The 27,684-nt window shown below is 29.8% G+C and overlaps 1 protein-coding gene across 4 annotated transcripts; it reads left to right on the top strand.

Annotated features, from left to right (window-relative positions):
• Positions 1–181: 181 nt before the first annotated feature.
• Positions 182–26,546, top strand: LOC130901194 (transcription factor E2F1-like). Of its 4 annotated transcripts, none has more exons than XR_009060252.1 (8): positions 182–200; positions 10,793–11,075; positions 15,343–15,565; positions 16,890–17,110; positions 17,221–17,548; positions 17,707–17,962; positions 20,992–22,298; positions 22,343–26,546. XR_009060252.1 is itself a non-coding variant. In XM_057812377.1 (7 exons), the coding sequence occupies exons 2-7, from the start codon at positions 10,879–10,881 to the stop codon at positions 21,117–21,119; spliced, it is 1,353 nt and encodes a 450-aa protein (XP_057668360.1). In that variant the 5' UTR covers positions 2,297–2,788; positions 10,793–10,878; the 3' UTR covers positions 21,120–26,546. The 4 variants fall into 4 exon arrangements, 1 of the variants encoding a protein (XP_057668360.1); XR_009060253.1 differs by lacking the exon at positions 182–200 and adding an exon at positions 2,260–2,788; XR_009060254.1 differs by lacking the exon at positions 182–200 and adding an exon at positions 6,211–6,463.
• Positions 26,547–27,684: the final 1,138 nt, after the last annotated feature.

The following is a 27,684-nucleotide window of genomic DNA, read 5'->3' as shown; positions in this document are numbered from 1 at the left end:
TTCAAAATAGAGAAGTTGACATCTTCGTTGACTTAAATATGAAAATACTTTAATAGGTGGCAGCACATGAAAGTAATAGAAATAATTATGAGTATTGAATTTAAATCTCAAAAAATATATATAGATGGCGCAACTAATACTGAGACAATATTTTATATGCATGGTTTCAACAAGTTGGTGACTTCAGGATATTGAATTAGGTAAGTTTTTTTCTATACATATTTTAATTCAATGGCGATACATTATATATCGACTAAGTAATAACTAAACAGCATTCAATGTGTACTAAATTGCCGTAAGTAACACGTAGGTTATGATAATATTAACCTAATAAACTTCCTATAATGTAGGGTTAGAAGACATACACTAAGAAAAGTAACAACCGTGGACTACATATCAACTAATTTGCCAAAAAGTGGCCAAATGCTTATTAAATATAATTCTAACATAAGTTACAAGAAGAATGAATATTGAGGAAGAATAATATTAGGTTATGACAGATATTTATTAATTTGAAAATATAAAGCAGTTTTTCATAATATATTGGATTTACATTTATACAGATACATATATAACACTTTTTCGGTTTAACAACATAAATATTTTCAAAATAGATTTTATTTCACTTAATTCTATATATATATATATATATATATATATATATATATATATATATATATATATATATATATATATATATATATAATACATAATGTTTCTGTATTTTTTATATAGTTTTACCCATCCGAAATTGTTTACAATCGCAGATAATAACTATTGCGATTACCCCTATATAGTTGTCAGATGTCAGTTAGGTGTATTATATTTAAAGACGATTCACTGTGCCTATACGACATTGACATATATCATATATGACCTCTTATCAGTAACCTACATTAATGATTGAATATAAATATTTTTTGATCACATTTATTATATTAAAAATAGTATAGAAAGTATTAACTTCCTCTTTGAATTAAATATATAATTAATGTAAAGAATACTTTATTCTATATACAATCACTCAAGAGCTCTCTTGTATAAAACTGTCATCTTAAAAAAATATATAAATATTATATCTTTGTATGGTAAGCTCTCGTCTTATTATCGGTATCATTTGTTTAAAAGACAGTAACGAGCCCCCTAACATAAACATTAGAATTTCCAGTTTCATAAACATACAACATTAAGTAGCAGTTTGATCATCTGACTTCTATATCGCTATATTCTTATAATATCTTCTCGCCCTCCCAAGCATAAACGAATCTCAGAATGTGACCGTTGAAATTTTAATACACGAAATTGAATAAACGATTCTCCACCGTATGTTTTATGTACCTTCAGAATTTACATAACGGCCTAGGTCTACTACAAGTGATTCCGATAAATAAGATGACATAAGGGCTGTTTATAATCGTCGATTCCGTAGTCAGCTCCGCTCCCTCCTCTAGGTACCGAATAACCGGTCGGTTCCCACCCCACTCTTTACAACTCCTTTTTTCCTTCGGTAGTGGCTAAGAGTCGTTTACTCTAAATAATATTTCACGTGTGTTACTTGTTGATTTCTGTATTAAAGGGAATGTTCGATTACATCAAAACAAAGGAAGATATAGATATATTATTTGATATATGTTTTATTTAAATTAATTTTTTCGAAACTCAATGATCTACAAGTTATTACATTTATAAGATGAATTTCAAATAATTATTCAATTGTCAGATTGTGTATGGAACTACAGAAAGAGCAGTTGATTCTCACAAAGCAGATATCCAATTGCTTGACTTATTTCTTTCCATAAATGCATATGTGAAAAAAAACTAATTTAAAGTCCTTGAGAGTAAATATAAGAGAAATATTAATGTTTTACTTTTAATACAACCACATTACTCAAAATGCTTGAACAATAACTCATAGCATGAATTAAATCGTATTTCTATGCTCTAGAATTGTCTTTTGTAATTTATCTATGGCCAGCTATCAATGTTCATAATCAAACTTTTAAAACCTAGTCAAATCTAAACGATTTATTTTTGATTCAAAACTTACGAACCGTATAAAAATGCTGATTATTTCTCAAACCCACTTTATTTGGTATAATGAAACATCAAATTCAATATATATAAAATTATGTTTTAAAGAATTATTTATATTAGATGTGACAATTACTTTGACAAAGTTGTTCTCGTAGCCACTACCCGTTTGTTTACATTCTTAAAAGCACAGTTGTCAATTTAGGTTAACAAAATTTAATGGATTTTAGTACTGATTTCAGAATCGCGTATGACGTGTATTTTAAAAAATTTAATTTACGATATTTTTGGGGGTCCTTAAAGTGGCCGTTGGTCCAGGTAGAAAGGATAATATTCATAGGATCATCTGGAAGTGCATTAAATTGCGCCTGCGTTTCCAATTCGCGCCAATGCCCGGTACAGATGGCAGATGTTTTGTAACCATCGGAGTGTATACGGCAGAGTAAAATTCAGTGGTTTTTATTTAATTTTTTTCGGGTAAACGGCTTATCGAAATTAAGAAAAAACGGTACCACACCAAAGCCCGAAGTTTACACAACATGAAAATCGTATTTTTAACGTTTTTAAGCTAGCCTCGATGTTTATTCAGCTAGTGTTTTCTTACCAACTCTTGCGTTTACTAGCCTGCTTAGTTAGGAAACCATTTTGTTTCCTTCACGGGAATATGTAGTTTTTTTCTTTTGTTTTATTAATATAAATTAACCTCTTATCAAAATTTAGTGCAGTGCATATTTCTAGAATAGGACCAAAATTAAAGGTAAGCCCTGATGAGTATTTCTTTCCTAAATTTAAATGTCTAAATTCTGGAGTGATGGCGGTCAGGGCAGGGTGATATTGTCAGTAAAAGTCTGTATTATTAACTATTCTAAATTATTTATTACACTATAGCTAACGACAATAGATGCTAATTTGTTTCAATGTTTTAATAGCCGTTAAAAACGATCGCAAGGGTGGTAGATGACGTCTCCCTCCCTTATGACTTTGCAGCATTCCAACGGTTTTTAAACGGAACACAACTTATTTTTATTGTTAGTGCGCCCTTTAATGAAAAGTTTTATTATTGAAAACGTGTAATACGTGTGATTCATATAAACATACTGAAGAATGAGGACAAACTCTGCCCAGAGATTAGGTATCTTAAATATTATTTTATGTAGCTATGTAGTCATTGAGTGTTGTGGAATATTATAATCGATCTACTTGGCTTTATGAATGTGTTTTTACCGGAATATTTTCTCTAGTTATAGTAATTATACGTTGATAAGTTTTTTGATACATGTTGAACTGGTTTACATATATTTTACATAATGATTATCGGCGTGCATCCATGTGTCGAGAGGTTATTGTTAAATCTACACGTTGCGATTAAAATTCGGTTACACATGGTTTGGGGCGTTGAAAAATATCATTTCATGTTGTCAGTTTTACTGTTCTTAATAATAAAATAATGACAATGTATAATTTATTAGAAATTCATATGTTTAGTTACGTTTTTCGGTGATTTGACGTTAATTAAAATGAAGTGAATGAGCTTCGTTTTTATATCCTCTGTATAATAAACACTAACCTTTTTATACATATCATAATTAACAGAAATTAAATTATTATCAAAAAATGATAGTTTCTTCCAATAAATTTTACATAAGATGCCCACATTTAATGTGACAAAAATTATGTCTGTACCAAGAGGTACTTGGCACTCTTCTAACTAAACTTCTCTAAAAACGGGTCCATATTATTCGCATAGAAATTATACAGGTTTTTGAAAATATATTCACATATTTAATAAATATTGACTCATATGGAAGGGTTCAGTTTTACTTGACACTGTGTAGGAACCTAGGAATTTTTATTGGGATAAACCTGAAAAATATGCATAATTTGTAAGTCGATGACCTCTGCTGTGCCATTTAAATTACATAATGCATATATGTTTTATTGGAAGCAAATATTGTGAATCATAATCCAAATGTGATTAAATTCAAATTCAACTATTTTTTAGTGTTTTCTAATGAATTATTTGAAGTAGAATGAGTATGATTTGGCTAAATCTCATAAAGAACATATTAACTAATAAGATATATATTTATTTATTTAACGATTTATCATCAAAAAGGATGGGAAAATAGTTACATGGTAGACAAATTAAAATTATATGTAAACACTTTTCCACATACTATTTCATATAAATTAAATTTCACATCTTATCCTATATTTTGTAAGAAAATCAGAGCAATTGGAAATCAGTTTTCACGAAATGAAATTTGCATTGAACAAAATCAAAATTTTTAAAAATTAGTTAAATATGTTAAACATGTTTTTGAATTTCATTACAAATTTCTATCAAGCTTCAGTTAGAAGCTTTTCTTTCTCATTCTATAATAGAAATGAAAGTTTATTAAACAAGTTTCTGTCTTTTGCATTTACATGAGTCTTTTATCCCTGAATTTATGTTTAAAACTATATATTTAACTTATAATAACTAAGTAGAAGTTTGAAAGGATTTGATAGCCATTTGACAAAAATTAAAAAGGATATTACTCAAAACATATGGCATATCAAATTTCTTTCTGTTATTAAATTCCTTCCAATGTAGGGGATAAGTCTAGATGTCATTTCGAAATGAAATGTGAACTCTTTACAGATATATCTGTCTTTACAAAATTGTGATTTATAAACAAGAAGGGGAACCTTTGACAGACAATATAGGGATGACAGTTTTTAAATATGAAATTGATCATGACAGAGCTACATTTACAATCGAAAACTTTAGATTATTCATAAAATTAGAAGTTTCTACATATATTTATTTGAAAGTACAATTGAGGTACTGAACATGAAATAATATAGTCAACTCTCAAAATTAATAAATCTCTTAATAAAGTACAGGATATATTTCACTCATCTATTGAGGATTCTTCGAAGACCAATATCTTCAGTAACCATTAACAGAGATTGTTGATTTATTAGAAAAACATGTGCTTATAGCTATAATGTCGTTTCTGTTCGGACTTTTGCAAAATTTTCTTCTTACAGCTCCGAAACAAAGTTATACAAAGATGCATTAAAGTTTTAGTATGTTAAAATGATTTTTGAAATGATATCCATTACTGATCAATAAAATTCTATGGAGAACTCTGTTCATCGGTATCTTCAGTAACCATTAAAAGAGTTTGTTGATTTATCAAAAAAAAAAGTGTTTAGAGCTGTAATCTCGTTTCTGTTCAGTCTTTTGCAAAATTTTCTAGTTAAAACTTCCGAACAAAGTTATACAGAGTTGCCTTAGACTTCATAGTACATGTTCATCAGTATCATCAGTAACCATTACATGAGATTGTTGATTCACCTGAAAAAATTGTTACTATACAGCTCCAGAACAAGTTATTTAGAGTCTTAGAACTACTGTATGAGTCAGAATCTTTTCAATACCCTCTTACAACTCAATTTGAAATCTGCAGTTATTAACAGATGATTATAATTCAATTTGGTAATCAATGTAATGAAAAGACATGGTGAGACTGGGTTTTGAATCTTCAGTATACCATCATTGATAGGAAAATGGAAAACAAAAAGTTGTATTGTAAAAATGAATATATATTGTCTCAATTTTTCATATTAGTTCTAGTTTTTTCATATTAAAATAATAGTTAAATTTATCTCATATGTTTTCAATAAAAAACTCTGTTTCAAACTTGACGACAAATGCTTAAGTGAAAATGAATACGAGAAAAAATGCCTTTTATCCGTCAGGTTATTTTAAAGCAGCCAGAAATAGGTACAAGTGTCCTTGACGCTAAATTAGAAGAACTCATTATCTAAACGCCCAGTAGGCACACTAACAACCTTGACAAAAACTATGCAGAGGAATATTCATTAAATCTTTTCCAACATTTCTGTATTATTTTGTTTTTTTGTATTGTAATATTACAATAAATAAAATCAACAAGTCCATGTGCGAAGAATACCAAGAAAATATGGAAGAATCAAGATGCTAGTAGAGAGAGTGATAAAAGTAACAAGAAATAATATGAAAAGCAAAATAATCTGACAACAGAAAATGGTACTAAATTGTCCATTGAATAAGAAAACTCAATTTCTATTTTGTGTATGAACGGACTATAATTATCTAAATTATAAAATTATCAAGTAAACTATGAATTTGCATATTACATGTACACAAATATTGTAACTCACAACACGTGTTTTTTTTTTCGAATTATTTAATTAAACTGTTAAAACTATTATCTAGAAAGTTATCTGACTGGCTGAATGTTTTCGATGTTAAGATCGATTTTTGACGTCTCATAACAGAAGACACCAGGTCGTTGTTTCTACATCTTATAACCTCAAATTTTATGTAGGTACAAAATAACATCACATTTTATAACGATGCCCATCCTAAGGTTGCTGAAGGAGAAATAAATTAACAATTGTAAGTAATAGAAATAAGTGTGTATATTTGGTTGATAACAAATATAACGTAAGTAATAGTTTTTGTTTTCGAAATATATTACCCAAAAATAAATTGTTTATTAATATGTAGAGTGTCTTTTTTATGCACATTATAGATAATTAGTTAACATTAGATGGAAATTTTTTTTTATTACTTACAGGGTGAAAAAAATATTTGGATATTATCATATCTATTTAAATACAATAACAGATTATTTTCTATATTATGTTTAAATAACAATTTATCAAAGATTAAATAATAGACACGTATATGGTATATCTTTACTATACGTATATTTCAATAACAAATTCAGTGATTTAATTTTTCTGTATATGCTTGTTCAAACAGTATAATAGATTTAAATAAATTTGCAACAGATCTTGCACCATCCATTTATATCAACGTAATAATTGTTTAAATAAATTGTATTTTATGCTACTTCAAATAAACGTATTTATTACATACAGGGTCATTTATGATTCAAAAACTCGAGCTTAAAAATGCAATTATGTAACTTTTTATATCTGGAAAGTTATTATCAAACCATTCAATCTCGCATTGATTGGAATACTAACGTTTTATAAATTATTTCAATTCATCTTCAGCCTCTGGATATAAGTACAACATGGATTATTATCCACGTTAACATAAAAATGCATTATCAGTAATTTGAATGTATATATAAGCATAAGATTCATAATTGTCAATTTTAGTACTTCTTTACCTATTTGTCTGTCAAAATACCCTGCATTTTAGTTTCTATTTCAATTAAGACAAGTTATAATCTAAAATTGTTTATTCCGTATTTGAAAACTCTCATTCAGGTTTTACTTGTGGATATCTATATACTTAAAATTTTATTTGTTAAATTATCAATGTTCTCGGACTTGATGCAGAAAATTCGGGAGTTTCGGAACACTCCGTATACAATACGTGTCTTAAATTACAGAAATTTTACGAAATATACGAAAATATATGTTAGAAAAACAAATTTTTTGTAGGTTATGTCAGATCAACAGTTCACTGATTCAAATGATTTTCTATTAAATGTTCATATTTGGTTTAATCACATTGTACAGTTACAATTCCGACCACTACTTATGACTCACCCGGCACAATATAATACCCCGGATATCCATTTGTTATAATTTGTCTGTTCATCAGAATTTTGTTGTTGTTAGTACACACTTAACTGTGTGCATTCCATTAGGGAAAATAATAGTTTGATAGCATAGCTATTTACGTTTATACAGTGAAGTCTAGAAGTAAGGAATAAACTTATGACCACAAAAAAAAATTGAAAAACACGATTTCGCGTAATTTAAATGTTCGTGAATAATTTGTTTTAAGATAAAGATAAAACTATTTGAAAAAATTAAAAAAATTGTTTAATTTTAAAAATTATGCAAATATTTGTGTATGATATCCACTTAAAGTCACCTATAGTACATAATCTTTCCTACGTTTACATCCTCCTCTAAAGAGCAGTCTTCATTAGACTCTAATTCAAATGACTAATCATCCACTAGCTCTGAACTAATTGATTATGAAATCAAGGTGTCTAGGAGCCGGGCAAAACCGGGGATTCGACGGGAATTTTCAGTAATTTTGAGTGGGACAACAAAGCATAGCAAGCTGGTGTTGGTACAGCTCAAAAACCTTCCAACTGAGCTCGAAACTCGCATCTACCAATCGAAACAACATTAGAACCTCCCTCGTAACTGCACTCTTACTGGCTCACGTATCTATGCTTGCCTAACTTGAGAGCGTTGCTTGAATTCTGTACGATGGATGTGGAAGTTTTAAGACCGTAGAGAAGTCTTTGGATAATAAACTACTATTGACCGAATTAGCATTCTTTCACTCCTTATCCGAAGAACTAGAGTCAATCCTTGAAAATTTTCAAAGTGTTTGGCCCCTAACTCTGATTTTGGTTCTGAATAACTTTATTGAGGCGGTTCGTTGCAGTGCGAAATTTTCTGTCAATAAGAAAATTTTGGTTGAAAATTTAAAAGAAGAAACAGTTCTATGCTAAAGATTAATGTGGGATTTTCTACAAAAAATTGGCGAATTAGAAAAAATATATGAATGACACTCTATATGAGAAATGCCTACTCAAGGTGTGTGCAGCACAATCACAAGATTTGCTGGAAACTAAAAAAATAAAACGAGAAAAACTGGTTACTAAAATTAAAAAAACCCTTGAAGACTCTCAAAAATAGCTTGCAACAGTGGAGGAAGAAGTGGTTGAATTAAAAAAATAACTTTGTTGTTTTATTATATCTGTATTTTCTAAAATAAATATTTATTATCGTAAAAGTGAAGTAAATTCACGAAATTTCAATCGGGAAAAAGTAAAAACCAACCGGGAGAAAGACGGGCATTTCATTTTCAATTTTTACTAGACTAGAATCCAAATATACAACTGGAAAACTTTAACTTCAAGCGATAATTTTCAATTTCTAGTGTCAGTGATATCCATTAATAACGATATTAACCTAGAAGCTATCACGAACTCCTGGAGTACGTGAAAAACCGCTCAATACCTAGATCAACCAAAGCATCCCTCAACAAAGTCCTCTTACACCCATTTCTGGTTTATGGGTCGGAAAGTTTGATATAGATAAAAAAATTTTAGCGTTCGATACGAAAAAAATATATATATATATATGAGTCAGTAAAAGGAAATTAGTAGTGAAGAATACGTCATAATCAAGTCTTTCCTACATTTTACAAAAACATAGAGGTTGTTAAGTATCATAATTGCAAGACTGCGATAGATCACGTCATGCGGATGGATGATTCCAAAAAGGATCAGTGTTGAAGTAACCGGAAAAAGAAAGGTTCGAGCACCTATGTTTAGATGACTGGACTGATGTAGAGAAGATACCAGCATTCTTGGAATATAGAGTTGACAGCTGCCTGCGAAAGAGATCAATAGAAGGAATCATCAGAGGCAGACAATATCCAGTAATGGATTGTCTTACTAAGAATCATGGCGACTAAGTGAAATAAATCGTGTATTTACTTGTTTCGCATATACCGAGAATTTATTTCGTAGCGATTTCGAAAAGAAAATGGTCATATCTTTTTGAACACCCTATATAATTTGGTGAAACTGCAACATGTAAGAACGAAAATTATAGTTAGACATCTAAATATGAAATATATAGGGTGTTGTAATATATATTTGATTATTAAATGCTATAGGGTGCGAAATTAATATAAAACTACTAAATTACTAAGTCACCCTGTTAAATATTGCGTAACCACACATTATAGAAACAAGTATCTATAAATTTGAATATATACAGGGTGTTTTATTCGAAAAAAATAGTTACCTATGTCAATATTAGAGATACAAAAAATGCTAGCTCTAATTTTTTTTTTGATGCCGGTGTATTTTCCAAGAATACCACACCCTGTATGAGAATTAACAGTAGAATACCACTTTAATGAAAGTTCTTGCACTAAGTGAAGATTATATTTACGACATTGAAGCATATATTATAATAATTCGTGAAAATTTACGAATTAACTATTTTGGGTGTTGGGAGATACAGAAACTAATCAGTCGATACCGTCAATAAGGTGATCAACTAGTTTCTAAAACTTTGATAAAAATATATAATGAAAACAATATCACTAGTTTCGTCATTGTTAAATAATGAGGACAAATGTTATTTCCCGCAGCAATAAAATTACATGAGCGCAGTAGTAGGAATTTTCAATGCGTATACTTTAAATCAAACGAAGATTCACACTTTAACTTAAACTAAAAAATGTGAAGATTACATCGGACGATAGAATTTTTTTAGATCAGATTCTTGTTGAATCTCCTGTAGACTACTTTGGGAATCACGAGCCCTAATTACCTTTAATCTATCAAAATTTTACACAAACTTGCTTTAATATTCACATAAACAAAACTGTTTCCGTTGTTAATTAACTTTGGAGAAAAAAAGAATCTTGATTGTTACTTGTACTTTATTTTTCACGCTATAAACAATTTAAGAAACTGAGAAAAAATGACCCTAAATACGATCAGTGTTGTAAAATGATTTGTAAATCGTTATCTGCTATCAAAATAATCATATAAACATATATTATGCTGAACGGGTGTCCAATATTCTACATTAAAGCTTATATATAAAAAGTGATCAGTAAATTGGGTACCGCAACTACTTGTTGCTGATTAAAAGCTCGCTGCTGAAAAATAACGGTTTCATTATATTGAAACTGCGAAATCAGGTTTTCCAAATATGATTTGTGGCATTTTTTTTATTCGCTTATGTATATATATTTCAGATTCTATCAAACTCCCGACAAAAACTTCCAAAACACAATGACCAAAAAGTGATACAAAACCAACCACAAAACCAAACCAGAGCACCATGCCTCGTACAATCAGAAATAGCGAGAGTCCTCGAGGGGGTTACAGGACCGTACCCTCGAGCTCTACACCAGACATGACTATCATCAAATCCGAACTGACACCGAGTCCGCATTTGCTGGATCATGGTTACGGAGCTACGCCTATCAATCAGATTATGTCGCCATCGATTCCGACCCAAGCGCCAGCTGTCAAACGGTAGGTTTTGTAATTAATTGTGGCTTGAGAAGAAATATGTAATAAATTTAGCTTTTTAGTAGATGCTGCTTTGTTTTTTGTATTACTCTCTTTTTTTTTACTTCCCAATTTTAATCCTAATTTTCTCTGACGGTTGAAAATGCAATTAAAACCGTTAGCTCTACTTTAGCATTTTGTTTTTTACCAAACAAATATACTATCTGCCAAAAGTTTTTGTCCACCCTATAGTTTGCGTGATACATAACAAATAAAAACAATACGGTAATTTTAATGATATTCCTAACAGTAATAATAATAATGCCAATAATATCGAGAAAGGCATTGTCATGAACGGAAATATGCAACTTCCCAACGATGATGGAAAACGGTGAAACCGACAATTACCTAGGATGTTAAAAGACTAAGTTATTGGCACCACAAGCAGGCAAAAGCTAGAATCCTGGATCAATACACCAAAAGAGTGAAAACACTTATGCAATCCGATTTAAATGCATTCAATTTAGTCCAGGCAATCAATCCTGAAGTGGACGAGAACAGAGCTAGAGGTTATTCAGAGGTTGATATAAACAATCATAACGAAGAACAACAACCACCTCCCGGAGTCATCCACCAATCGGAAACCTTAACTCTGGATAAGGATTATTCACCCTTCAACCTCGCATCGCCAGAATATCTGACGTATTGGACACCGAGAAGCTGGAACAATGCTTACGAAAGCACTACACGGTAGACATCAAAAGGACCTCAACCAGCCGCATGTTGACGAAGAAACTTCAAATAGATGGCTTACTAGCGGAAATCTCTTTCTAAAGAACGAAGGATTCATGGCGGCTATCCAAGATCAAGTTATTAACGCGAATATCTACAAGAAAAATGTTATTAATACCGACTATCTACACCGGCATAACCAAGTGTGCAACATCATCCACCAGAAACTGGCCAACAAGCTCGAACTCAATACTTATAGACCCTATTACAAGTACCAGCCGCAGGGTAACGATTAACAGACTTGACACCGTGGTGGTCGATTCAGTCCTTCTTGTCGATGTCGCTATACCGAACACTAATAACGTTTTCAACAAACACCAGGAGAAACTGGCCAAATACGCTGATCTCGCAATTGAGATTAAACAGATGTGGCACAGCGAAAATGTGGAAATAGTCCCAGTTATGTCAGCAATCGGCATCGTGCCTGAGATCCTGCTCGACAGCATCGCCAAACTAGGATTTTCAAAAAACACCGAGCCTAATCCTTTTGATACTTTGTATAACGATTATATTGATAAAAATGAGGAATTGGAAGAAATAGTAGATGTTTTTGAAAATTAAGTTGAATCTGAAGAAAATAAGGATAAACAATCCGTAAATTTCAGACAAAGAATCAAAAATAATTGAAATAAATAATTAAATTCGTATAAATAAACGAATCGGAATTAAACCATGATAAAGAAAAAACTATAAATTAGAAAAAGATCTTTGTAAATTATCAGAAGAAGAAGAAAATGAATTGAATGTAACAGAAATTAAAAATGGAATCATTTGATAAAGGAAAGTTAGACATATAATTGAAGATTAGATGAATTGAAAAGAAAAGAAAATGATACTGAAATTGAAGTAAAAGAAAATGCAAAAATAATGATTCAACAATGGAAGAAAAGGATATAAATAATGTAATAGAAATGGATAATGAAATTATTAAGTACAAAAAGTTGATTAATTCAATATTGTAATTTATAAATGTAATAAATAAAGTTTCGTTATATCATCAATATAACCCCATTTTGCTTTTATTATTTAGGTGCACAAATTTTGCATTCTGTGTAACAATTTCGATAAATAATCGTCCATTCACTTTTCATGATATTCCAAAGATGTAAAGTGGAAGTAGGACATGCTTTCTGACTTCCCTGTCCAATTTGTACCACAACAACTCAATCGGGTTGAGGTCGGGCGACTATGACGGCTAAATCATTTCTTTCAGTGTATTCTTTCTTTCCCCAAATCTTTTACACAGCTTTGAGGAATGCTTGGAATTGTTGTCATGCTGAAAGATTTTTAACCAATCATTTTCCTCAAAATCCTTTCAATTTTTATTAGGTCTCCAATCGCATTTGCTCCAAAACATCCCCAAACCATTACCGAACCTCCGTCTTTTTTTACAACAGGTATTACATATAAATCGAAAATTCATTCGTCTTTGGACGTCTTAGACCCAAAAACTACTTCAAACTTTTATGTTTATGCCACTGCAACCTCTTGCTTTTATTTTGACGGCTTTATGGTTAACTGTCTAGTTAATTGACATCGTTTGTGTAGTGGTGTGATGTTATTATGAAGAATGATTCCGCTTCTTGATAGTTTCACAAATTTCTCCAATGGTTTCTGGCTTATGAATGGGTGTTGCTGTCAACCAGGAACAGTTACGATATCGTGGGTCTCTTTCGTTCAATTCTTTTATTGTTTCGAATTTCTTTTATCTTTAATTATTCATTTCATCAATTTGATCGTCCTACCTCAATTTATATTAAATGGTTTCTGTGGGTTTCTAAGGAGCACCCAGTGATTCCTTGACACGTCTGCATAGCTCCACGTATAAAAAGTGTGTCTTTAATATTAAACAATTCTTACAAGAATTTCTAATTTAAAAGTAGAACTTTATCAATATGATTAGACTTACCTTATCAATTGAATATTTTAGAGATAGACTTTAATGTTATTTATAAATGGTAACGAGATTACGTGGCGATGGTTTACAAGTTTGCAAATTAGTGTAGGATATTAAAAGTTTCACGTCGACAAAATTTTCATTACCACCTCTGACAGAATATTTTCCCCTAAAATATTTGATAAATCGGAAAACACAAGAAATACTTGTCACAGTATAGTCCATTCGTTTAGAAAGCGAAACATATTACCTGATTGAAAGTAATAATGACAAAGCACCACAGGATGGCCTCTTTGTATTAAATTTACACTTATATACACACAGTTTTGTGATATTTTAGATTGATCACCTTATATCTTCACCAATACATGGCTTTTTTGATATGTTAATATTAGAATAATGGAATTTTCAATTCCACCAGATTAAAACTTGTGATTCCTCGAAAATTCAAGTTTAGTTCACTTTTCTTAATGCTCTGCTCATAGGAGTTCTGTTTTAAGAGCATTCACCTTATTTTTATTGCATTCATTAGGGTAAAATTTCTTTACACTCTAAATGAATGGACTATAACATATTTCTTCATATTTCAAAATTTACTTATTTTCTTAACGGCTCTAACTAGTCTTCAATTTTAGTAAAAAAGGCAATTTTTTCTTGCCAATCAAATGGAAAATTAAAATAAAAATAGCGACCCCTTAGAGTTGAGCTACATGTCTTTATGAATTCTTGAACAAAATATAAATACAAAATAATAAAAAAATCTAATATAAATAAAAAAGTTTCTTCGTGTACCTTAGCAGATCGTTTTAACGAGCTGTAAACAATATTTAAGATTCCATTATCGGGTGTACTGAGTCCATATTTGTGATCATTAAAATCTCTTTTTAACGAATTTTTACCTACACTTTTTTATATGAAAAAAAAAACACCTGAAATCAAGACAAATCGTTATAAAAAAATTTTTTTGGAATGAAGAAATGAGAAAACGTTTAAATTTACAAAACATAGGTAACTGAAGACTATGGTGATTTTTAACATTCATTTCTTGAAAAGCTGAACTTAAATCGTGCTCCATAACAAAATAAATTACTTGGAAATTAGTTCACTGAACCAGGAAGTAGTTTATATTGAAGACAAGAGCAGTTACATCATATTTAAAAAAAACAATAAGTAGATCTTATCTTAAAAAATTGAATTTCTTATAAATTACTTTTGCAAATAAATAGTAGATACTAAAATAAAATTTAATATAAGTAAAAATTAAATATGGTTAGGTTAATTTAACATTTTTCTTTTTTTATCTACTATAATTGTGACTGATAGACCCACTTTATTCCACACATAAACTAACTATCTTAGTAACCTTTTAATCTTGGATGTGTTACCCAAAAACGCGTTAGAATTGTAGGTATATCTTTTTTAGTCGAATAATGTCTTCATGTCCAAATATTCATTCGATTAATTTCTAAACTCTCACCTACCTCATTTATTCCCATTTTTATCTCATTTTATATTTATCTATTATTTTGAACTAGTACCAAGCAGAACTATTTTCCTCCCATTTTGCAAAATAATAATTTTATTTAAATTAATTATTTGTAGGAAATTAAATTTGGACTCTCATCACTGTGTAGCACCGTCAGTGGTGCGAATAGACAATGAATTTAAGGCACCACAACCTAAGAAACCAAGAAGGCAACCACCGGCTAAGAAGAATACTAGGTATGACACTTCGTTGAGTTTATTAACAAAGAAATTCTCAGATCTGTTAGAGAGGAGTCCCAATGGTGTAGTAGATTTGAATAGAGCATCTTTAGAACTAAAGGTAAGCTATAATTTTATATAAGGATAAAATAAACCAAAACTTCAAATGTATAATTGAAAAATAGACAAGTATCTAGTATATAAGCTATTCGTTGGACCGCATTCCTTCAGTTATATAAAAATAACTAAAAGTCAGTTAAAAAGTGTGGAGCACAACTTTGAGTTATGGTGAAAGATCATAGGCAAGCGAAATAGTTCATATTAGAAAATACAGACAGAAAAACACTCGAAAAGTGTTAATAGGTTTGTAAGCTCGAAAGACGTCCAAAATTGATGGAGTTGTTAGAGGAGTTCTTGTGTAGTTTCTTCCAATCACAGAATAGCTTAACAAGTGTACAGTTTATGATACTAGACTTACAATATCCACTGGCAGAGAACGAACATGAAGGTTTCAGTTTATAAGCCGTTGGATAAGAAGAATAAAGTTGAAGATTGTAAACCGGATGTAAAGGACTATAATAGATCAGAAAAGGTCACAAGTCACCTCAGCAAAAACTATTTATCCTTATTCTTTCTTCCATAATGGGTCTTTTGCCTATTTCTTTTGAAATATCTTTCCTTATCCTGGCTCCAGGTTTGTCACTCCACCTCTTTCGTGGTCGACTTCTACTTCGTGTTCCAATTAGATCTTTATCTGAATAGTATGAAAAAACCTGGATTATAATGAATAAAACAATATTAAGATGGAAAGAAGATCAAATAATTTGACAATATGACAATCTATTTTATATTATTATAACACTCAGTATTGGATTTGAAATTTTCTTCTTACCCTTAGATCTAGCGATACAATTCGAGGCCATGATCAGAATTGGCTCCCTAGATCATGTGATTTAACACAATTAGATTTCTTTTATGACCTATGACAACAAGCCCACTACCACAAGTGCATTAAAGGAGGAAATTCAACGTTGCAGGATTGATGCAAATCTTTCAGGAAATGATAAAAGAGGTTTTAAATCCATCTAGACATGCTTACTTGTGATTGAAATCTTCTGGATTAGAAGATTTTTGTCTATTTTTGCTATATAAGATGTTGGCCATACACATGTGAGTCTAGTATGTAATGATTTCTTAAAATAATTGATTAAGCACTGATAATAGCTTGACATAATTGAAAATAACTCTTATTTTGTGAGTTCCTTTGTACTATATATCACACAAGAGCTCTCGAAACTGCAGTACAATAAAACAGTGATGGAAAATGGCCTGCGAATACAATATGAAATTTTTTCAGTGGTGTTCAGTGTTCAACTTGAGTGGATTTTGATCTTTTTTCTCCTTGTGTTTGTAATTTTTTTGTAAATGTAATTTTTTCTTGTTAGGTGCAAAAAAGGAGGATTTATGACATCACAAATGTATTGGAAGGTATCGGTATATTAGAAAAAAAATCAAAAAATAATATCCAATGGAAAGGGGCACATGGACAAAACAGTAAGTATCTGACTTTAACAAAGAAGATACAGAGCCTAGAAGACATGGAAAATAATCTAGATAGGCTGATAGTGTCCGCAGAAAGCGAATTGAGTAAATTAACGAATGACAGGTCAGTTAACAGTCGTTTAATCACATTATAAAATATTTTTTTCGCGATTCATTCAGTCAAGGGTTATATTTGAAGGAAGTAACGATTTTTTATATTTATAATATCCACAGGTACGGATATGTAACTTACCAAGATCTCCGATCCATCGACTCCTTCCGAAATAAAACAGTGATGGCGATCAAAGCGCCACCAAGTACACAACTTTCTGTACCTAGAACCGATAGATACGAAGATAAGTACAGTATCCAAATGAAAAGTGAAATCGGTGAAATTGATGTATTTCTTTGTCCGGAGAACATCCCTCCAGTCAAACCTAAACACGTACCACCAATGGATATGTTATTGAGGGATATTAAAATCAGTCCCGGTCTATTTGATATGTCTACTCCGCTAGTGCCTCAGTTGGAAAGCCCAACGCCTAGACCAATATCGTCAGGGGTAAGTATGGCAACTACACTCACATGCAAAAAAATCAACTCGCTGTCAAAAGTCTATTTTTTTGCTCACGATTGTATTTTAAATAGTTGTTTACAGCTGACAGTAGATTTTAACTACTATTGAATCTTCTTAAAGGTTATTATATTTTTTTCTTGTAGATTTGCAGAAATATAACGTTTTCAAAAGACTCCTTCGATCCAGGTCCAAGTTCGCTAGGTAATAATCAAGAAGAACATCAAAATCACCTGCAGAATCAATCACATCAACAAAACCAGCAATTGGTGACGCCGCAACACTCCCCCGAACAATTGCTAAAGAGCGAAATGTTTCTACAGGGTGATGGAGAAGGATTCGGTCCTATGGTGGGGCGTTATAACTTTAGTAGTACACAGACTGAAATTAATAGTAATTTAGGTAAAAATTTACGTTATCATTTAAAACTCAATATAACTTTAACCCTACAACACCCAAATTCTATTCTTCGATTGTATTTACGATGTTAATTGATCACGAAGGGTGCAATTTCCTTTTCTGTGTTCTACAATATTTATTTTTATTCAGTGTCAGTTTTAGAATACTCACCATGGTTATTCTGACAGCTTCTGTAAAAATGACAACTAGGCAGTGTTATCCCTTGCAATGTATTTTTGGGTGTTTCCCATAGTCCTCTGCTATGATATGTGGCTATATGAGAGTTTGAGGAGTCTTTGCCAGAAACATTTTTTTCCTCGATATTGTTTAGGATTAATGAGAATACCTCGACGATATTCTGACTCTCCTGATATTTTTACTCTATCAAATTTTGTTTCATCAATAGAATATTTAATATCCTTAATTAGTCTTACTTCTTGAGAAGCATTTTCAAGACAATGAAAAAGAATTAGTTCATTAAGAATAAATTCCTTTAATGAATTTAATCCACCTGCGGCTAGAAGTATCAGAATTGAGATTTTTGAGTTGTAGTAGGAAGAGGTTCCAAGCTTCTAATGTTTTAATTTTGGAACAATAGAAAGGTTTATTACAATCTTGGATTTTCTTTCTACAAGAATTGCCTATAGCCTACACTATTTGTTTTTATAATTTGCTTTTAAATTATATGTTTGTCTATACTGGCTTCTGTACAAATTACAACATCTAAACAAGAGATTTTATCGAGAAACGCCTGTTTTCATGAAATAAAGTAATAAATAAAACTTGAAAACAAAAATGCACAGAGTTAACAACTTTTTTTAATTCCTTCTTCCGCAATTTGTAATGTACCCATTTAAACAGTATGACATATTATCATTCAATTGATTTTTAGCTACTCGTGATAAATTAATCATCTACTGATGATGGTTACATCTTCAATAGGCAAATGAGTAAACCTTTGCATATTAGGGTCCTGTTGGAAAATGAGATTTCCTAGCTGCTGAAGATATGGAGGCGCATTGGCTATGTAATTAGTTAGGTTGCCACTCATGATGAAGATGATTTCAAACCATTACATATTGTACTAAATATCGTTGGATTTCTCCTTGCATCTGTTTCCAACATCTCAATAATGTTGTAATATTTCGGTTATCGGTTGCCTCTTTCATCCTACTAATACTATGATATTGAAAATCCGTTTGTTGGAAAAAATGTTCTTAACTTTAGAACAATTTCCAAAATTGGAGGTTAATTACACACTGACTAATTTAATTATTCAAATTTATTTTTTGTTTCATGAAACGAAAATTTAATAAAATCGTTCAACAAATTCTAGTTGTTCCAATTTTTATTGAAGTTAGTATAGATTTAATACTAAAAAAGGAAGTTATTTTACTAACATAAACTTCTTTTGATCATAATTTTTGTTTAATTTGATTTAATTTATTGTAAACGTATCAAAATTTCACAGTACTTCCTTTTGTGTATTTTGTAAAATAACTTTTTTACTATAATTTCCACTAACAGAAGGGACTAACTCTCCTTTTCAGCACAAACAGTAATTGCGTTCCTGAGCTCTATCTGTGACTTGTGTCACTTTTAAATTCACATCACAGGCAGAGTTCTAGCTACGCGGCTACTAAACACCTCGCTTGGGTTGCTTGGATATCATTAACATTTGTTATTAACAATTTTTCAGGTAACTTACTTGCTTACTTAATCCTGAAGCGGTTCTACCTTTTTCGGGTGGGTCTTTTGTTTTATTTCTTATCGGTATGTCAATATGGGTATGGCTACTTTTTTATATATTTGTTTTTTGTTTGTTTTGATATTTCCTTAATGGCTATAAACTGTGTCTTAATTGCGTTGTATAATATCCCGGCTGTTCTAGTTCCCACGTTTATTTTTTGTTCCAATCTTCTATCTTCTGTTAGTGTCATGCAAAGGTATTGAAAGCTTTTGATCTGCTTTATATTTCATTTATCTTCTCCTTTCGGCTTATGATCATCGTCTTGTACTCTTGGTTGTCTCATCTACTGCCATTATTACTATGTCATCTGAGTGTAGTATTTCCCTATATTTTAATGTCTCCCATTTTCCAATGCCCGATTTTATACTATTTTATTTGTCTTTTTGTTTTTTTCCTTCATCTAACACTATGGTAAATAATAATGGGCTTAATATACATCCTTACTTTACTTTTCTTGTTTCGAACCTATTTGCCTAACTCTGACATAGTTTTTCGTCTGTTAAAGCCTTTACTCCGTTTATTAGTTTTTTTCTATACTTCTGTTATTTAGGATTTTCCATTCCTATTGACGATTTCAAAATTTTTCTATATAATTTAAACATACACCGATTCAATACTACGCTTAATAATAATTATTTGCAACTTGTTATTGATTAATATTGTGCTTTGGGCCACTGCTTTACTCTTATAATGTGCTGCATCCCATGAGGGCTGCTGTAACTAGCGTAGCACCATGGGATTCAGCTCACTATTTGAGCTACCGACATCTAACTCTGCTGTAATTGTTGCTTTATGGTATATTTAGCCTTTTAAGCTTAAAGGGGCTGGGTGTTAATCAAATGATATCACTGTATTATACTATTAACCAAAATCATTTTACAATGAACACATTTTTTTCTACGACTATACCTAGACTCACTATTTGGATAACTAAGGTAAAGTAGACCATTGGTTGCAGAAACTTTATTTTTTAAAACTGGTAAAATCTGGTTGAATCTACATATTCTATGGTAACAATCTACATAAGATGCTACAAGATCGCACCATGAATTAATTTAAATAAATTGGTTTTAATTTCTATTTTGAAACTCGAAACTCCATTTAACTGAAATTGTCCTCAAAAGTGGATTGGGAATCAGTTGAATACAGTTTAAATTTATTGTATTTTATCGGGGAATTATATTTATTATCTGGTAGATTGTAATTCAGTTTTTTTTAAATTTTTTACATTGATATTCCACTATACTCATACAGTTTACTTTAATTTTTTTTTCTGTTACAGGTATTACGGATCCTCTGTTGAGCAGTGAGTTGGTCTTATTAGAACCACTTATGCAATCCGAGTACAACTTCAGTTTAGACTCAACGGAAGGTTTAGCGGATCTCTTCGATTATGATTTTCTTTGTTGAAAGATTTTTGCTCACCCATGTACAAATTACACTTAAAAAAAATACCACATCATTCGGAAAGATACGATAGTTATATATCTTGAATAATTGTTTGGCTTATTGTTACAAAATCGTCACAAGAAGTGGCCTTAGAAATGTTCCTTGTAGTACTCCAATGTTTAGATGTTTTTTTTTGTTTTGGTTGGATTTTAGTGAGTTTTTTGAAATTTTGGACAATATTTAAACAGGGTAATTGTTTTAGGAGTTGGTAAATGGACGTTGTTAAATTTTACAAGTGTTGTTAGTTTGTTCCATTTGAATAATTTTATGATAACAATCAAATAATTTTCGAATTTCGTGGTATAAAATTTTTTCGCTAGTTACCAGAAATGTTTATTAAATTTATTTCAGTCTTGTTTGCTTCCTTTTCATTGTTATATGAATATAACTTTCATGTCTTTCTGAAGGGTGTTACAAAATAATTACTTTTAGTAATATCGAATAGGTAAATTCACAGAGTCCACATGTCATTTGATATTTTTTCACATTTTTTGGCATACAATATTTTTCCATCTTGAGGTTTAAAACGTTCAAGAACCTTCGAAAAAGAACAGAACATGTTTTTTGTGCAATTTTTAATATTTCATCATGTTCTGTAATGATTTCCATTTGAGGAATGGTTTTACTGATAACATAAACTAATTTCTATTAGAAATCTACATATGTTTCATATTTGATGAAGGTAATTTCATTTTATGTAGTTTTGTTTTCAAAATTTCTCAAAATGCTATACAAATTTTTAGCTTTTAAACTTACCTTTAGATTAATTAAAACCTCAAGTAATTTTGAATTACATTTTAATAGTAAATTGATAACTGACCTGACAAAGTGAGGAAAAGCAGTTCATCGATCCTAATTACCAAATTTTAATGTTTTAAATATCAATTTTTGTAATTTTGAAGGGTTTTATTAAATTTCCAAATTTTCAAATAAATTTCAAAGTAACAAAGTAAGTAAAAGTATTTAATTGATTTTGATTGTTAAAAATTTCATTGTTTAAAATAACCCTTCATGAAATTCAATATTATTCCACGTCATACTAGCGAAAAATTTAGTGCATCATCACTAAGTAGAGTCCGATCAATCATAAATTGTTAAAATAATTTTTTTTATTCTGTATTGATATTTTGGTGCAAACATGTATTTTCATACATACAATTTGAAAAAAATGCAGAATTTATGAGGATTATAAATTAATTATAGTATTTTCAAAAACACTAGTTGCGGATTTACAAATTAGCCACCTGCAGACTTTTAATCTTCTGCTTCCTCTACTGATTTTTGAAATTCAATACCTTAGTTCACAATTATACAAATTACATTTTTTATAAAAAAATCTCAACTTTATAATTTGAAAATTGACAGTACATGTTAAATCCTTAATTATTTTCAACACAAGGAACTGTTTTTTTAAGAACAATTTTATGAAATAAAAGATAAAAGTAGCTTTGAAAGTGTACGCATTCCTGAACTAATTCCGATACTAAATCATTAGGTACAATTTTTCAAGGAACCTACTTTTTAATGGTAACAACTCAACTCAAACATAAGAAGTGAAAATTTCAAGAAAAATTATTTATTACATATCTTACCGTCAAGTAACTCTACACAAAATATTTTTACAAATTATTGTCTACAAAAGTACACTAACCTAATCTATCCTTCTATAACTATAAAACTAAAAAAATTACTAAAACAAGACGAAAATTAACACACTATTAAAATATTCTGAGTTACAGTGCCTAAAATGGTTAAGAGATGTAGTAGGATCTTATTTCAAACGTGAAATTGTGTGAAATTATATAGTGGTATGAAAGAAGTTGAAACATTTTTATTTTGCTTGAAGTTTTTCTTGTAACTTTTTCAAACGAATTTTTAGTATTAGTTTTTAAAAATCACTTTAACATATAAATTATTATCTTACTGTGTACACATAAACAGTGAGAAAAAGTAGTTTTTTGATTCCGATAGATAAAATATTAATTTTGTTAAGCATCCTTGGAATTATTACCATATTAGTAGTATTACCACGATTTTTAAACTAGTGTATATCAAAAGTTTGGATTTTTTTGAACGTTTTAATCCTTTGACAAATTTCACTAACCAAAAAGTCTTCACGTTCTGTGGTATATATATATTTTCAAATATTTATTTACGATATGTTTTTTGTTAATTTTACTGTTATTTCGCGTATCAATATGCTTAATTTTATGTATATAAACAAAACGGTGCGATTTGTTTTCAACATCTTCTGGCTATAGTTTTAACGGACATTACAGGACTGATTTGGCGTGCCGGTGCGTCACTATTAGTGATGACGGAAATATTTTTCAGTGATGAGACTTACTTTTTTTTTAGAGGAAAAAATGGACAATTGTACGAGGTAGTTCGTTTATCTTTTATGAATTGATTGGTGCTACGTCTAAATTTTTTTTCTACGTAAACCTATGAGGGGAAACAAGGATATTTTATAAAATAAACTGGATTGCTAAAATGTCGGAAAAATTCGCCGATTTAGAACTACGAATTTGTACAGGGTTATTACTAACTGAAATTACCTACCCGAATTTAAATCTGATAGTTTTAACATCAGAATACGTATTTAATATTTTTTTTTCATTTTAACGAATTTATGTTGGTTAAAATATTCAATTTATAACATACAGTGTGTCCAGTAGCATTTATTGGAATAAAATATTAAGTCGAAATAACTAAAAATGGTTTCATATTTTGTAGAATTTTTATACTGCAAATATTCTACTTATTTTAGTAATATCAAATTGTCCCCATCTACTTCGATAACCAAATAAAATTATTTCTGAACGACCTGTGGAATATTTCATATGATGATCATTGTATATATTACAGTTGAAAACCATTTTCAGTTAATTTTAGTTTTGACTAGGGAAAATTAGTTCTCACAAACCCTTTCAGTTAAAACTAGTTTTTACTAATCAAACTATAGTTAACTACATCTTTTTATTGGGTTGTGAAAACTAGTGTCAATTTAAATAAAATTTTGGAGCCCCCTTACAACTTTCTCTCTTCGCAGTGTTACTGAAAAATCATCCACCAGCTCAGGTGAACGGCAAGATTTCGTAAGATGCTTCTGGAAAAAATCTTGTGATTCTTATCTAATTTGTACAAAAAAAATAATATGCCACGAAAGTTTATTTTAAAAATTCTGACTTTAGTTTTCTACCAGAATAAAATTTTAAAACAATAAATTTTTAGTAGGATTCTTTAATGAAAGCTATTTTCAACTAAAAATTTTATTTCCTAGAGAAAAATGTGAAAAACTAGCTTTAGCGCCGAGGGTAAGGTCAATACTAGTTTTGACTAATAAAAACAAGTTTAACGGAAACTAATCTTTCTTTATCAAAACTAGAATTAACTGAAAACGGATTTCAACTGTAATATATATGTTGTATTTGAGTAATGTCCTGGAATTGTGGACAGACATTTAAATCAATCAAAAATTCATGAATCGTATTGAACTGTTTACACTACCACTACACCATACTTTACCTTACCAATTGTGTACTACAGTATGGTGTGAGCCTTGGACTCTCTGTTCTGTTCTTCAACAACGTTCCCCATCGTCTCACATTCATTTTTTGTGAACTTGATCGGTCCATTTGACATGGGGTCTGCCTTTTTTTTGCTACTGTATGTTTTGGCATTCATTATTCTTTTTGACCAATCGAATGATGTTTGTGGATTCTCCAGTCTTCTTCGTTCGTAGCATATTTCCATACTTCTCACATTAATGTTTACCGATTTTTTTTTGTTCGAGATTTCCTTATTTCTTAGACAGTAGTCAGGGTTTTGTTAAGTGGTGTCTAATAAAGTTATTTCTCTATAGTATGGCCTTATCTCCTTTAATGTATTGGGCAAATTATTTCTTTGTAACACTCACTGACAACCTCTGTTTTCCACATTTCTTTATTTCATGTATCGCTGTTTCTTCAAACTCAATTAGTTCTCCCACTATTGCATCTTCTCTATGCGATTTGTTTTTTTTTAATTTCCACCATACACTACACTAACACTGACAGTTACAAGTGTTGGTGTAATGGTAGTATAAATAGTATATTCTGTATGAATATAACCAATGGTTCCAGAAATTCCAATTTAGTTATTGATGAATGGTATTTCATAAAATTACATCACCAATTTCCAGTAAAATACAGAATTAACAAATGTTTCAACCAACTTCCATTTCGAAAGGATTTTAGAAAAAATTTAATCCTGTGAAGATCTTTTTTGGGGTTTTTGTGTGAATTCACTGGTTCATCTGATTATAATATGTGAGTAGAGTAGTGTCCAAATGATGTAAAATAAATTTGGTTCTTATAAAATATGTAATTGGATTTTTAAAAATCTAAAGCTTTCTTAACTGGTAAAAACCTCATACTATAACTACTACTATCTCCAATATTACTTTTAACTTAGATTTCAATGTGTGACAAGAGATTTGCACAAATTTGTTTATTTTTTCAATCATATTTTAAGAAAAAAATTCCTATATACACTTAAATATAAGTTATATAATTTTTAGTAACAATTACTCCTAATTTTGGGATCTTAAATTATGGAACACCCCGAATAGGATTTCCATACGAGTAAAATATGGAAATAAACTTGCAATTTCATTGACTTTTGATGCTCTCAGAAAGTCTTCGACAGTTGTTTCACTCCTTTCTTTTGAAAATTGCAATCCCATTAAGGGCAAGCCCCTTTTGACACATTGACATTTGATACCTAAAAGCAAACCGGATAATAATTTCGTGTAGTTTGAGTTAAACAAATTACAGTATGAGTTGTAGACCATTTCTCGAAATTTTGAGATCTACTAATAGTAACTTATATTGCTCGATATACTTTTAGTTTGAAATAATTATTAATGTGTTAATTTTATTGCATTAATTTTCGAATTTTATTTATAGTTAGAAAAGCAATGTTTGGAAATTAAAAAAAATATGCTTAAACGACTTCTTCATTTATTATTTTCTTTTCAATATCGATTTCTAAATGCTTTTCGTAACAGGCTTTCGATTTTACTGTTGCTTTTTTTACTGCTCCCACAATTTTTTCTGGAACTCCATCTTCTATATCGATATCTGTTTATCAATAACTTTCTTTCCCACTATTTGCTTCTATTTTTTTATTTGTACACTTATAAAAATTTAAGCTATAAGGACAATTTTTTTTCGTATAGGTTTCATCTAATTGACATTTGCTTGAATTTTTCAAACACTGCTTTTTAACTACATAATGCTCTAGATTTAACGGCTTTACTCAATATAACTAATTTTTGTGCGTGTATAAATTTATTTTTTCTTTTTTTCTAGACAAAAAAATGAATAAAACCAAAATTTTCAATAATATAGAAAAAAAAAACACTTCATTTTTGTGGTTTTACAGAATATATTTTATTAACATCCTTAATATTTACAATTTATTTAAACTTTTCATAACTTAAGCATGTTTAATTTTTATATTTTTGATGATTTTTAATGAACATTTAGTTAACTAAATTTTTTGTGCAATTCTTTTGAAACACACTGTATTTTCCAAAACTTATGTAACTGCCTGAGCATGTATAATATATCAAATGTATTTATTTGTATACCAAAAAATTTGGTGGATTCCTAATTTATTTTTAATTTTTTTTTTTTGGTGAGTAGTAAATCTTATAAAAGCAAAACAGTCTCGATATCGATATTTAAACATTCAAACACATTGTAACTTATTCTCAAATTATTATATATTAATGAAAATTGTCTGTACAAAATCATTTCTAGCAGTATTTTTTATAAATAATCATTTTAATATAAAAGAAGAAATTTGTAAAATGTACCTAAAATTTTTTTGTCAAAATTTGAAGATATTAAATTGAAAAATTTTATTAAAAAAATAACGACTTTTATTTAAACTTTTGTCGTGATCCAGTCTTATCTAATAAAATGTCTTTGGAGGAAAAGGACCAAAAAGAAAATAGTCATCAAGTCCTCGTTACACAAAAGTTTCAAATGGGAATTTCTCTAAAAAATAATTTTTCACTTAGACCTCTTTTTATACGTTTTTCTTGATGAATCTTCTCGATTTTAGGCCTCTTCTCATTGACAATTAGTTTTTGGGGAAAAGTAAGTGTACATAATGATGTAAATTGACCACTAATTTATGATTTGGAGCGTATGCACGGTCGAATGCGCAAAATACAAAAACGCCAGGTCATTTATGTATTTTTGAGAAAATATTGAATTATTATCGAACAAGAACTTGTTAATAATACTAATTAAAGAATTTAATTTAAAAATATATTATTGATCAAATTTTATTTACAATATTTGTATGTTTAATCTAATGTATTAATTTCTATGTATTTTTTATAAATCATTTTTTCTGGAAATTCATTATGGTGAATGTAGGTATTATTTGATAGTAGAAACTTTAAATAAAACACGATAAATGCAAAAAAAATAAACAAACAATTGTTATGGAATGATATAATAAAGTATGT

The sequence above is a fragment of the Diorhabda carinulata genome, chromosome X (assembly GCF_026250575.1).
Source record: "Diorhabda carinulata isolate Delta chromosome X, icDioCari1.1, whole genome shotgun sequence".
In the NCBI taxonomy this organism is placed as follows: Eukaryota; Metazoa; Arthropoda; class Insecta; order Coleoptera; family Chrysomelidae; genus Diorhabda; species Diorhabda carinulata.
Note: the sequence above shows the minus strand (reverse complement) of the source record. Positions and strands in the feature narration are given on the sequence as shown.